The following is a 14,088-nucleotide window of genomic DNA, read 5'->3' as shown; positions in this document are numbered from 1 at the left end:
ATTTTGATGTAAACCTAGTTACATGCAGGCCATCAAATGCTTAGCTCAAGATTCGACCGGTCTATTCAGTCAAGTTTTATAAAGCTGAATGAATCTATTCTTTCACATCATCAAAATCTGGGTATTCCTCTTCTCATTTTCATTTTGACCATTTCTCTATGTTTATAATCATAATTTGTACCCCAAACCAATGTCATATTTTTTGAGTGGTATTAAAATGGATTTGAACAATTAATAAATAATAGTCAATTTGAAGAAAAACATATAGATGTGATAATCAAGTAAATATTTAGCGGCAAGAAAGAATGGATTCACAATTGCATGTAAGAGAGCAACTGAATAATAAGTTAATCGTAGACTAAGTTGACACCAAATATCTTAGGTGACACCATTATATGATTATACTATAGTTGATGTAATATATTGCTGATAAAATTTCACATAGTTGAAGTAATTTTTTTATCCAATTGATAATTACAGGAACCTACCACGCTATTTCTTTCTTGTTATACCAATTGAGCTAGCAACCTTCTAGAGGCTGTTAGTTTATGAATTTTAAATTAAATGTAGCTATATCCACTACGCTGGATTTTGGGAACAGGAGGAAGATGAAAATACAACAGAGAAAGGAACCACTATGGAGAAAATGTGATTCCAGCAAAAACACTTGATGGAAGAGTAATTAGATGAGTTTAGAATGTGCATAGGAGGGCAGTACAATTTTCTTCCTCCAATTTTCTACCCCATACTCACTCTTAAACCTGAACAATCACTACTACAACATCAATGTCATCTTTATATGTTCTGCACCAAATATTGGACAGGACTACAGCTTTATCCTGCTCTATGTCCAATTCTATCCTTGTCATATTCTGACAACCAAACATGCCCCATATAGTTTTTGTTGTTGAAAAATATATAACAAACATATTCGTAACAACAATAAAAAATAGTAATATAGATCATAATATAACTATGCTTAACAATCATATTCAACTTCATTTTTTAATCAAATATTGACAGCATTTTTAAAATAACCAACAACTAATACCCAAGTCTAATCAGAGGGAAAAAACCTAAGGCTTAGTCAGAGTTCATAAACTACAGCCCAATAATATTGTAGGATCAGATTTGGTGAAGCTCAGTATCCAAACCAATTAAAAGTTGATCAAATTGGATTCATTCAATTTACCATGACATATACAGTTATGACAACTCCCATATTGTAGGATCTAAAAATCTAAAATGTACAATTGTACTCTGCCTTGGGCTCACAAGCGAAAATGATATTATAAAATTAAACATTAGCCTAAAGAAGTTAAAATTAAATATGTACAAGGGATGAAATTAAATATCTTTTATTCCCTTTTTTCCTTTCATTTCCTAGAATCCCTTCCTCCAACTTAATCAACTAATCTACTTGTATAAAACATTGTTGAGGCCATCATTTTAAGACAAGTTATACATACACACCAAAATATATATACAGAGTTACTATAAATAAAATAAATAAATAATGGCTGCTGTATGCCTTTCTGCATAAAAATGGGGTGTTATAATTAGCATAGGGAATTTCTCTAACCATCAATGAAGAAAGTATGCTGCAAAGGCATCTACTGATTCTCCAGCCTGAGCTACTTCAGCTATTCTAACTAACATTGTAGCCTTATAGACTGCCAAATCTGCATTCTCCATTAGTGTCTGAGCTCTTTTTCGTTTCTGTAAGGCGAATTCCTTCGATTCTTTTGCTGCTGCTTTAGCTTTTTCAATCTTAAGCAAGGTGTTCTTCTCTTCCAACGCATCTTGTTCGGATGCAATGGCTGTAAATGAATACATCAAAGTTTTATAACAACCATCTATACATATAAGTAGACAACTGCGGTTTAATGCTCATAAGAAAATCTAACATGAATTAGAAACTTATACATATGCAGTGGCAAACTTATATAACAAATCATGGAGACTGAACCAAACAACATAAAGGGCAAAACAAAAAGACAAATTCTAGAAACATGACAAGTAGAACATAAAAAAAGATATGTCAATATACCAAAACTAAAACATTTTCTGTATAGTTATGAGAGGGTTTAGATCTACTAACTAATTCAAATCACGTGAACCATTAGATTTTTATAGAATGGATGACTAAGATGTGGAGTAGGGTTTTTTAACTTCCTCCTAGAGTAAGTTGATCCCCTCCCTAGTTATGATATGCAAAACAAGAGCCTTATGCTCCACAAGTAAATTTTTTTTTATATCCCTCACCTTTTTGGGCAAGGAACTAATCCCTTTCAGGGTGCATGAAAGTTCCTCCCAATAAGTGTCACTCCCAGGAATCGAACACCTGACCTTTTGGTCTATATGGGGATCTAGCATGGCCTTATACCAACACCTTGTTGGTTCCACAAGTAAATATATGCAATTATAAAATGTATTATATGGTGCATAATAGGCATGATAGTGAGTGTTTGGTTGAGATTGAAAAACAGTTACAGGATCCAAATAAGCATAATTCTATGGGCAAGGGTGTGTGGCAAAAACATAGTCATAAAGCTTCATTTTTTATAATCCCACCTAGTGGGATTAAGACCTGGTTGTTGGTTGCTGTTGAATCATAAAGCTGTTACAGGGTCAAAATAAGCATAATCTTTTAAGCTTCACTTTTGGCATCCACATTATCTGATAATCTGCTTATTTGATAATCTGAAACAAACACACTATAGGTTCTACACCAAAAGAAATTATTAAAACCGGAAGATCTGAATTACATTATATTAAAAATTCAAGCCACTGAACATGAACCGCTGTTCGGCAAAACAGATTATGTTCTAGTATGTGTTGCATAAGCAAGGTCAAAGATTATGTATGTAGATACCAATAGAAGTATAAAAGTTGGGCTTAGACAATGGTCATTACCAAAGAAAAAAAGTTGAGAATAAACAACTATGCCAAAACTCAATACCAACAGGTTATGGTACCTAAACCAAAAGTATCAATTCTACAAAATCTGATTTGCAGAGCAATCTATCCGTTGAAGACATGAAATCAGAATCTTACCTTGCAAAGCACTCGGATGTTTGCCTCTACCAAGTTGACTAGGCTGTCTCTTAAATGATCTTCTCTTTCGTAGCAAAGGCTGGGGAATAAGTGGAAGTCTCTTGGCTTGATAACTCTGACAAACGAAATTAAATCAACAGTGCTAGTCAGATAATGATCAGATATTACATTGCAGTTTACAGAAATACCCTTAACTTGGTTTTTTTACAGCAAACTTAGATTCATATAAAAAGAGAAAAAAATATGCTAAAATTTAAAAGCTATATAGGCATGATCAAGGTAAACCATGCAGGCAGAGGAATCAACATTCACTAACCCACTACCAGGTGGTTGCTAAACTATATCCTTTTTGATATTAAATAAGAAATATTCTAGATCTCATCTAAAATTTCAACGCTGATAAATATACATCACCTCAACAGTTCAGTTCACATAATAAACTAAAACCTTTGCCTGATTTGGAAATTAAATCACAACTTCACAAGCCATAACAAAAATTCTTTTTTGGTTTTCTAAAATTCTAAGGAGGTAAATTGCATGGGGATAAGTATTGAAATGTTCCACATAAAGCAAGCTAAGGGAAAAAATTCGTAGCCACATAAAATCAATAATAATGATCCCTAAACAAAATAGTCATGAATGTCTGGGAACTTTGTACATACTGATCAAGTGAATAGATATTATTATGCTACAACACACAACATGCAAATTTTCATGACATAATCAGATCTAAATGCTTAACCGCCGAGATGCTTATTAATAAGCATAAATAAATGGAAAGTTAACTTAAACTAGGAAGCAGGGGTCAGCTAGAGACAGAAGAAACAAAATGGAATTCTAAATGTTTTATCAAACCATAAAAGAAGATTCAGGGATCCTAATTTACCACACTAAATAAATTACAAATCAAATGCATATACAATAGAACTGGCATGAAGAGTGTCATATGTTATCTAAAATGTTTTTGCAAGTTACCTGGAAAACCCTGAGCAGAGATGAACGTTTTTGTCCCCGTTTTCTCATCCAATAACTATATACAGCTTCTACAACTTCCTTGCTACCAAATTCCTTACACCGAATGGCTGCAGATTTTTTATCATAAAAATCATCTGGGTTACAAAAATAAGCCTTTTCCAAAGCATTAACAATTAACTCAAAATTATCCTCTGACACATGTTCTTGAGACTCATTATTGAACTTGCTCAGCCAATCTTCATCCTCAGAATCCATGTCATAACTTGCAGTCTTCCTTATCATTGCTCTAGATAACTCATCACCATTTACAGATATATAAGCATCTGGTCTTTCAAAAGAAACACTACCACTGTATGCATAGTCAAAGACATCACGGACACCAGGTACTGGGATGAATTTGGCTGCAGTAGCTGGTATAGTATGATCTGAGCATTCCTTATAGAGGTCTTTAAAGACAACCCAGTCATGACGATTAGGAAACTCTAACTTCCATCCATTGTCCAATGAGAACATTATCACATGGGTGTACCGATTGCAAGAGCAAGGTCTCATAACCTTTTCTGCCTTAAAAGTTCCTTTTGTTAATCCATCTTTCTTTACTGCAAAAAGCCAATCATTTGAAGCTGACTTTTCTAAAGTGACAACTGCTCCTTCTACCCTGTGACATCTGTCTGATTCTGTAATCAATATATTTGCAGAACAGTGAGATGAATCCAGTCTTTCATTTGAATCAACCATGGCCGAACTTGCTTCTAATGAGCTCACAGCAGGGCAACTGTTAACTGAACTTCTGGGTTTCTTACTAGATCCTGCACAAGCAACACTTTTTCTTTTCTGCCCACTCCTCAAACCATAAGCTAACACACCATTACTTCTGTCCACCAGTGAAGCATTTCGAGCTTTCTTTAGCCTGTGCGGAGTTCTCCTCCTCCGAGTGCCTTTATGTTTTATATTTCTATGTTTTCCATTTCGACCAGATAATATGGGACCCTTGACAGATGCATGTAAAGATAAATTGTCTTTGATTTCAATAACATCAGACATGACAGTTCCAATCTCAGTAGGTTGTCTCTTGAAATAATCACATGAAATCTGCAGTTCAATATGGGATTCTGGGAAATCAATTTTGTCCTCAACATCACTGGGGGTGCTTACCAGATTATATATGAAGGTACATGATCTAACCATAGATTTTAAAAGCATCTCACACTGCAGATACTTAAAACAAAGAGGAACAGCAGAAAAATCCACACAAAACGATGGCATGAACTTTTTGATTCCAAAAAATTGGCAAATTCCAATGTTGACAGTAGGAGAACCCTGAAAGAAGATCAAACCTACATGTTATGTAAGATCAAGGGGCAAAATAAATAGGACATTATCAGCCATTAGAAAACAAGGATTTAAAGTGAGTTTCCATATTGTCTATCAACTGTGGACTCAGGATTCAAACCCAAGTCATGCACTTATGATGCAGTATTGCAGTAGATCAAGGGGCGAAATACAAAGTGTGTAATCAAACAATATACAATGAGGATTTCAGTGAATTTACATACATCTACCAACTAGGGACTCCAGATTTGAACCCAAGTTAACCCCTATTAGCAGACAGCTTCAAAGATTCAATTTCTGTTACTTAAAATAAAGAAAAGTATTAGATTTTTTTTACTATCACATGACTTTTTCACTCATCGACCATAAATTAAAAAAAACAAAATTGTATGAATACAAACTTGGTGGTTCCATCTATTCATTACTAACATAAAGGTAAAACTAAACCATGGGCAAATCACAGGACAAAAATTCAACATATCCAATTACCTGCAAGAACTGTATGCCCTGCGATGCGTAAACACCAGAAATTGGCTCAGATAGAAGGAAGCCAGAGAGATCCTTGAGTGTGACCTTGAACCTTCTGACATACCTCAAAACCAAAAACAACAAACACGAAAACAAATCACTCCCCGGATAAATGGACTTCACAACAACTGCAAGCTTGCATTGATCCTTTCTCTGCTGCGAAAACTGCAACCCATGCATGTTACTGCCATCACTCCCATCTTTTCCAATTGCACCAGCTGAAAGCTCAGAACTTGAACCACTTGCTCTCTTCCTCCTCCTACTATAAACCATCCCAAAAAATCTATCACACCCATCATCATCCCCTTTACTCAAACACCGACGACGCTTTTGCTTCACTGATTCTGTAATGCCACCAACATAATCTTCATTGGCATCATCCACCATTGCATTTTCTTGCTTCGGTTTCACAGCGCCACGAGTCGAAGGAGAAGAAGTATGCTTCTCTACCTTCTTCAACCATTCTTCTCCTTCATTCCCCCTCCTTGTTTTGATATCCCCGGACTCTGGCCACAACCGCCTTCCTGACCTTAGCACGCAGGCAGAGTCTCCACCCTTTACCACCCCGAAAACCCTAGTTGTTCGCCTCATTCCAACAGACGGCATTGCCGTTCAACCCCAAAACGACACCACCCAAAACTCGATCTTTCCTTCCCTTCCCACCCAACCCAGAGTTACTGAGTTCAAACTCACGAGTTGACTCAACTCAGCACCGAGTCAGTTATTAAACAAACCGGACCCCAAAAAATGAAGACTTAAACTCAGACCCTTATTCCTCAACACCTCAAGTATTACATAATACTGAAAACGAAACAAAATCAACGCAAAAAACGATCTTTTTAATAAAATTGAAAAAATAAAATTATAAATAAGAAAACAAACGAACAGCGTAAAACTCACCAGATTATTCTAGAACCTTCTTCTCAGCCTCAGAGCGAGAACAGAAAAAGCCGTAATTTATCATAAAAGAGAAAATCGAGGACGAAAATAATTGTCACAACAAAATACACAAAGGATCATGTTTGATACATAAATCCCAACGTTACAGACTTAAAAGTCCCTAAAAACCGCAAAAAATTTGTAAAAAATTGGGAGAAAGAAGTTACGGTTACAGAAAATGAAGAGGAATTAATTGAAAAACGAGAGATGAATCATTGAGAGCGAGATCTATGAAGAGAGAGAAACGGATCATGGAAGATAGAGAGAGCGGGAAATAGCGCGCGCTTAGAGAAGAGTGAGAAGAAAGAGATTAGGTTAGGGTTTATGGTTAAAACCACTGTGATGAAAAAAATGAAAAGGGGAAAATTGGAGTAACCGTTGGGGTGATGTGAACCGTTAGATTGAGAAACGAAGGGTTTGGATTTGATGTGAAGAAGAGTAATGAGTGTGAGTTCAATGGCGAAGTTTTTTTATTTCAGGTTGTAAAATAAATGGAATGGAGAGAGAGAAAGGAGAAGATATTTTGGAACACGTAAGAGTGAGATGAGGGGTATGGAATGACGGGTTTGTCCTTGATCGGTGTGACGTGTGATGGAAATATGTTTGTGGTGGTTGGATTTTGAGGGTATTAAAAGGAAAGTAAAATTAATGGCTTTGGTGTGATATATTTTTGTATTTTGAATGTTTGAAAAATTACGGTAGAATTGGATGGGATTGTAGAAATTAGGCTAGGAACGTGGAGTCTTTATTCACTTTTTACTCGTAAAAATAAATTGTGGATGGTAACGTAAAAATATATTACGCATATATATTTTTCTTATAATATAATGCCTGCAAAAAGAATTTTATAGTGACAATGTATTAATTTTACTTTAATAATCTCTTTCCAACTCAGTTTTTTTAGTTCTTTTCATTTTTAAAGAAATTCATGAAAAGTAAAAAAATTCTCAAAGGAAATGTTCTTGAACTACTTTCCAAAAGGAAGAAGAAACCAGTGAAATCTAAACTTGAAAATTCAAACTTAAATTTTTGGGCCATTGGCATTTCAGCTGATAAAAACTTACATTGTAGCTAGGGATGGCAAAAAACCCGTACCCGTGGGTACCTGCGGGTAAAACCCGTACGGGCACGGGTACGGATACGGGTCATAAATGGGTACCCGCGAGTATTATAAACGGGTTTTTAAAAATACCCGTAGTACATACGGGCGGGTACGGGTATTATGGTACCCGTACCCACAGGTACCCGTTATTTATATGATTAATATATTATATTTAATTAAAATAAAAAATAATTTCTAACATTTATTATACTATGTATATTTTTTCATTTTACTTTGTTTAGTTTGGTGGTGAAACACCCTACAAATATTATTACATGTGTAGAAACACACATGTTTTACAAAGAAAATATATATTTTTTTGTTAAAAATGAGAACAAAAAATCACACAAATGGAAACCACCAATAAATTTAGCATTTTTGCAAAATATTCAATCAAAATGTACAAAAATAATTAAGTTTCATCTTATTTGAAACATAATAGAAGTAAAAATTTAAAAAAATATTTATAATAGAGGAAACCCGTGGGTACCTAGAAATACATGCTCACGAGTACCCGTACGGATACGGACGGGTATGAGTATTACTCTTCTATTTTAAAACGGGTAGCGGGTAGCTACTACCCGTGCCCGCCCGTGCCCGTTGCCATCCCTAATTGTAGCGTGTATTTTGTATAGTTTGAAAAATTATAGCATGGTTATAACTTAGAGTTTAACCTTGTTTTTTTTGTTTCTCTTGGTATAGGAGATAATTTTATTCGAGCTGATAGCGGACTTGTCTTATATTTTAACCTTGTTGCCCAAACATACTCCAATTATAAAATAAACTTATTTTTTGAAATAAGTGTACTAAACGGTCTTACAACATATTTATGACATTTTTTAAGTTTAGTTATATTACATTGATACTTTTTTAAAAGTTTTAGTAGTTTCTATATTGTCATTGTCTAAAACTACAATTTATGATTTTTATCCAAACAGCTATAATTAACTTAAAAGTGATTTGAGATAAATCTTGCGCTTTTAAATATTTTCAATTATAACATAATAGTGATTTAAGGTATCCTAGGCCGAGATTCTCAAAGTTTGAAACAGTTGAGAATTTTAGTGAAACATTCACCACAATTAAAGGACACAAGTTTCAAGTATTTAAATTTTAGTGGAAAAAAAAAACATCACAGTAAAATAAAAGAAGAGGAGGGTTATATTTTCATACTGAATTTTCCTATAAAAATCTCTACCCACTAGAAAATAATATATATCATTTATAAACTAATCATTAATAAATAAAGTAAATATTACCTTATCATCATATATGTTACTTTCTTGTTAGTAGGAGGATTTAGTAAGAAAATGTATCATTTTCTACAAAAGAAAGATAACAAAAACTTTTAAAGCAATACAAATTTTCAGTGAAAAAGGTTGAAAATAACAAAAATCATAGTAAACTGGAAAAGTTGAAATATATTGAAAATTTTATAATTTGGTGCCAACTCTTACAAATTGTTTGATTGGTGTGATTTTAATAGGAAAGAAGATAGAGAAATGAAATAATTTTCTTTTTTCACTTGTTTAGTTGAGAGTAGGAAAGGGAAGAGGTCAAGACTTACGAGGAAGGAAAATATGGAGGGTCTACCACTTTATTTGTCTCCTCTCAATCTCTCATTGGGTGAGAAAGTGAATGAAGAGAGTATTGTATTTGTAAAACACAATTTTAACTTTTAAGATCAGTTCCAACAAATTAGTATAACAAGATATTATTGCTCATCTATTTCTTTTTACTATCTTTTTTTCCCTCTCATACCAAATGAAGCAACCTTAAAAGTCACTATATTTCTCACTTTACTCTCTATATTTATACTTTATCTGTTCTCCTATCTTTTCATTCCCTAAAGAATGGAGAAAGAAAAATATGACAAATATAATAAATTTTTATAGTATTTGATATGAGAGAAAGAGAAGAGAAAATGTATATATAAATTTTTGAAAAATAAAGATATACATATAGTCAAAAGAATATGAAGAAATATTTTATTACTAATTAAAATTTTAATAATTACAACTTTAAAATTTATTATAAAAATAATATTACTATAAATTTAAACAATATTTATAAAGTAAGAAAAATAATGGTAAAGAAAAGTGTATAAATAAATAAATATAATATAAAGAGCGGTTAAATATGTTTTTTTATCATTTTAATCTTCTCTCACTTTCTCCTTATATATGGAGAGAAAACCATGATTCTCTCTAGTACTAAAGAAAATAATTATTTTTTACATTTTATGTTCAATAACAAAAGTATTATTTCATTATATAAAAAAAAACATAAAAGTGAGTATTCATTCTTAGAGAGAAAGAATTTGGATCGGTTCATATACTCTTTCTTGTCAAATAAATAAGGGAAAAGTCATTTTGTTGTATCACATATCAACTTTCATCTCTTTCTTTAGTTTCTCTTTGGTTGTTTAGAAATCTACTATTAAAAATAGAAAGAGCAGGTGGTATTACAAAAAAAAAGGTATCTCCTATGATTGACACCTGACGTTTTTTAAGGGTAAATTCGTCAATCCAAAACTTATGTTGACACCTCAAAAGATGTTTGAATTTGAAATCATAAACATTGTTTTCTGGCCACATCTCTTTTCTATGCTGCTAAACTCATCTATCTATTTCTTTTAACAAATTTTAATCTTTCCCCTGATCACCATTTTTGTACTATAAGAGTTTTTGCATATTCATTTTGTGTGAAATGTTATTTATTTATTTTATCCATTTTCATTTCACTAAGTATGTTCATTGTGTATGACTCTACCATTTTGTCTCACCTGGAATTTTTTTAAGAAACTGTCTTCTATTCCCTTCTTTCACGTATTTCGATTCACGCCCAATTTCTCAGATCTTTATGTTTTTTGACGAAATATTGTGTTAGCTTCACGATTTTGTTCTATGTGATTTTCCCTTCAGTTGTGTTATTTTCTCTATCTATCCCATTTTTTTACTCTGTATATTGAATCATCACAAACATTCAAGCGTATGAATGATGGATGTAACAAGCATGATTGTGGCCACTTCAAGTTCATTCCATGCCCCAATTGTAGCAAATGTTGCCCTAAGGTATTTTCACATTTTGCATTCTTATGTTAATGATCCTAAGGTGTTTGATGAAATATCTGAATGATTGTGGTTTAAGTTTTATGTGTGTTTAATATTTATTGTGTTAAATAAGATCCTCAAAATTTAAGATTGTGATTAACTAGAGAAGCCTTTATTTGATTATCTCTATGTTGTTCGGTGCTGACACTTTGATTTCATTTTGAAACCTCATATGAGATTGTTAGCATATTAGAGAATATGGCTTGTACTTTAATTGTATTTATTGAATATTTCATTTCGAGATTTGGTGTTTCTGGAAATGGTTGAACACTAATATAAAAAATAGGTTTCTGAATAGTAGGAGCAGTGAACACTAATCGAACAAATAAAATAGATTTCTAAACCAGGAGTCAGGACCAAGCATGAATATAAGCTTTATGAATAGGTTTGCTTTCAGTGCTTAATTTGTTGTTATGCTACTGATTTAGACACAATATAAAGACTGATGTTCACAATTATAGTACAATAGAGTAGTAAAAAACTATCCCAAATATACAAGATGTTGCTCAATAGTTAAACACTTATGATTTACTGAAGGGAACCCATGAGAAGAGGTAAATGAAGGACTAAAAACCCATGGAGAGTATTCATAGAACAAAAAAGTTTGCATCAATTCAAGATTAGTTTTTAAAGTTGCACAAAAGCCGAAGTGATGCATTATTATTAGTAGTTTAGGTTTGGTGAAATTCATTGAATGTGGCTTATGCTTTACATTGATGGTGATCATGGTGTAGGTGGCCGAGGATGAAAATAAAGGAGAGGGCGGGAAAGTAGATTAGGAGTGAACCAAAGATCTATACCCATTGACAGGGTATAAAAACTATTTCACATGTTAGATGTTGGGTATGAATTAGGAAACATAAACCATATATTGTGGCTTCTGGATGCTTGGTTATAATATCCTCATGAATTTCAGAAATAAAATAGAATATTAGTGACATTATTTGTATTAAATGAAAAAAGTTTAAGTCTTGGTAGTTGCTACCTATGTACTTCAAAGAAAGCTCATTTAAGAAAATCATTATCTTTACACCTTTGAATTTTCCTATTGTATGCTAAACGATTAATAAAGATTTAGAGATCAATACTTTGTCAATGAACATAATTTATGATGGAGCATTATGACATCATTCGATCCATGTAACAAATGGAAAGTAAAATAGTAATATGCTCCCAACATATCAGTAATAAGCTTTGATATAGTTAACCAATAAATTACACATCATGTATAAGAAGTATATAATATCAAGGGTAAAAGAAAACATTATCCAATCTGAAATTCCTATATTTGACTGTTTATCTATATTTTTCAGTTACAAGAGTGAAAATGAAGCATGAAAATAAAGACATTTATAAGGTGTTGTAAAATCAACCCATAACTTTAAAGTATATATTTTATAATAATGTCATTTTTATTGGTTTTATTGTCATTTGTGATGTGTAAAGATTTGTAGATTGATTTAGAAGTATATTTCTTTATTATACAATTTAATTTTTTATTCTAATTGTATTTAAGACTTTCAACTTTGACTAGAAAATTCTATTGAAAAGGTGAAACAAGATCCATTATTAACTTTTAAAAATGATAAATAGAAGGAAAAGTGATCTAAGATAAAAAAACAAAGTCATAGCTTTAAAGTAATTTTATGTCTAGCTAAAAAGTTGAAAATATTCATCAATTTGCACTTTCTCTTAGTGCTATTTGCTATGAAAACAATATAGAATATACAAATAAGTAAATAGCAAATAACAGTTACTTGCTTCCTTTTGCATACTTCAAAGGATGACTTCAATCATTTTCTGCGTGCTTTAAATTACTAAATTGTTGATCCAATATTTATAATGTTTACATACTACATTTTTGTTATATGCATCAAAATTTGCGATCGTGATGAGGCCTATGGCTATAAATAGAAAACAATTGATTAGATGATCACCAAGACCATGGTAAAAGGGTTAAGCTATTTGTGTAAATTATGGGTAAGTTTACATGCAAAGCAAGCTTTATTATATGTATTTATTCAACATTTTTTCACTAAACCTTTTGTCTAGCATGTCATCCTCTTTCGCAATGATTTCTTCACATGTTCCTCATCTAAGTCATAACTTGCATCATTCTTCTTTCCCTTGTAGGTGAAAATTCCCCCATCTTCATAGCATGGAGAAGAACAATAAGTTATGAGAAGGAAGTGAAAATTGTAAAATAAATTTAACATCATTAGCTATATTTTAGTTAAACTTATATTGTTAATTTTTTAGTTTGTACTTCTACATATTGTATGGTTGGCCAATCCAAAATATTGGAAAAAACTCAAAAGTGATGGATGTGTATTTATGGCTGGCTAACCCAATATAATGTAGGAGTACAAGTAATACTAAAAATATCATCTTTCTACATGTATAGTTTTTATATATATTTTTTATCAACATTCTCTTCCTAAGGTAACATTTCTACCCTTCACAATTTTCAATTTAGACATTTTTAACACACTTAACCTTTTTCTATATTACAATCACTTACAAGTATGCTTTTTCGATCAGGTAAATATCACACTCCTCTATTTGGAAGGTAGCATGCATTCCACCCTATGCTTTTACTAACAGGTAATTCAAGCCTTCCCATCGCATGTCAACGTTCTTACTTCTTGATAATATTGGAAAAGTAAGTAATAAATAATGTGAATGATGTCACTATCGAAACACCTTAGAATCTTATCAAAAGTTACATGTTTATTGTTATTTATTTATATTCAAAAATTGAAAAGCTATGATTGATTACTTATATTTTACACGTTGAACTTGCTCTTCCTTGCATTGTTTTGCAAGTAGGGATGGAAACCAGACTGGGCGAGCACAATTAGTGCTTACCCGTAATTATACTGCACTATTTGGGTACCCATATAGCGGTACCTGTTGGTATCTTTTCCTAAACTTTAGTTATACTTTTATTGATATTTATACTCAATTTTTGAATAACTAGGAGTCTTGGACTGCATTCCATCGCACACTCTCAACTAAATGATCAATTTTATTGTGGTGTTA

At 32.3% G+C, this 14,088-nt stretch overlaps 1 protein-coding gene and 1 long non-coding RNA gene across 3 annotated transcripts; one reads left to right on the top strand and one right to left on the bottom strand.

Annotated features, from left to right (window-relative positions):
• LOC109362720 lies at positions 1,343–7,325 on the bottom strand. Of its 2 annotated transcripts, XM_019608712.1 has the most exons (5): positions 6,793–7,325; positions 5,854–6,693; positions 4,033–5,352; positions 3,058–3,172; positions 1,343–1,820 (listed from the first exon to the last, which is right to left on the bottom strand). In XM_019608712.1, exons 2-5 carry the CDS (start codon positions 6,496–6,498, stop codon positions 1,585–1,587), a joined length of 2,316 nt encoding a protein of 771 aa, XP_019464257.1. In that variant the 5' UTR covers positions 6,499–6,693; positions 6,793–7,325; the 3' UTR covers positions 1,343–1,584. The 2 variants fall into 2 exon arrangements, with proteins under 2 accessions (XP_019464257.1, XP_019464258.1); XM_019608713.1 differs by lacking the exon at positions 6,793–7,325 and having other exon boundaries at positions 5,854–6,742.
• On the top strand, positions 12,797–13,209 carry LOC109362964. The gene is made up of 2 exons (XR_002109461.1): positions 12,797–13,026; positions 13,180–13,209. It is a non-coding gene; the product is annotated as an uncharacterized LOC109362964 (long non-coding RNA).

The sequence above is a fragment of the Lupinus angustifolius genome, chromosome LG12 (assembly GCF_001865875.1).
Source record: "Lupinus angustifolius cultivar Tanjil chromosome LG12, LupAngTanjil_v1.0, whole genome shotgun sequence".
NCBI lineage: Eukaryota > Viridiplantae > Streptophyta > Magnoliopsida > Fabales > Fabaceae > Lupinus > Lupinus angustifolius.
The sequence above is the reverse complement of the archived record's forward strand: the minus strand, read 5'-3'. Positions and strand labels throughout refer to the sequence as shown.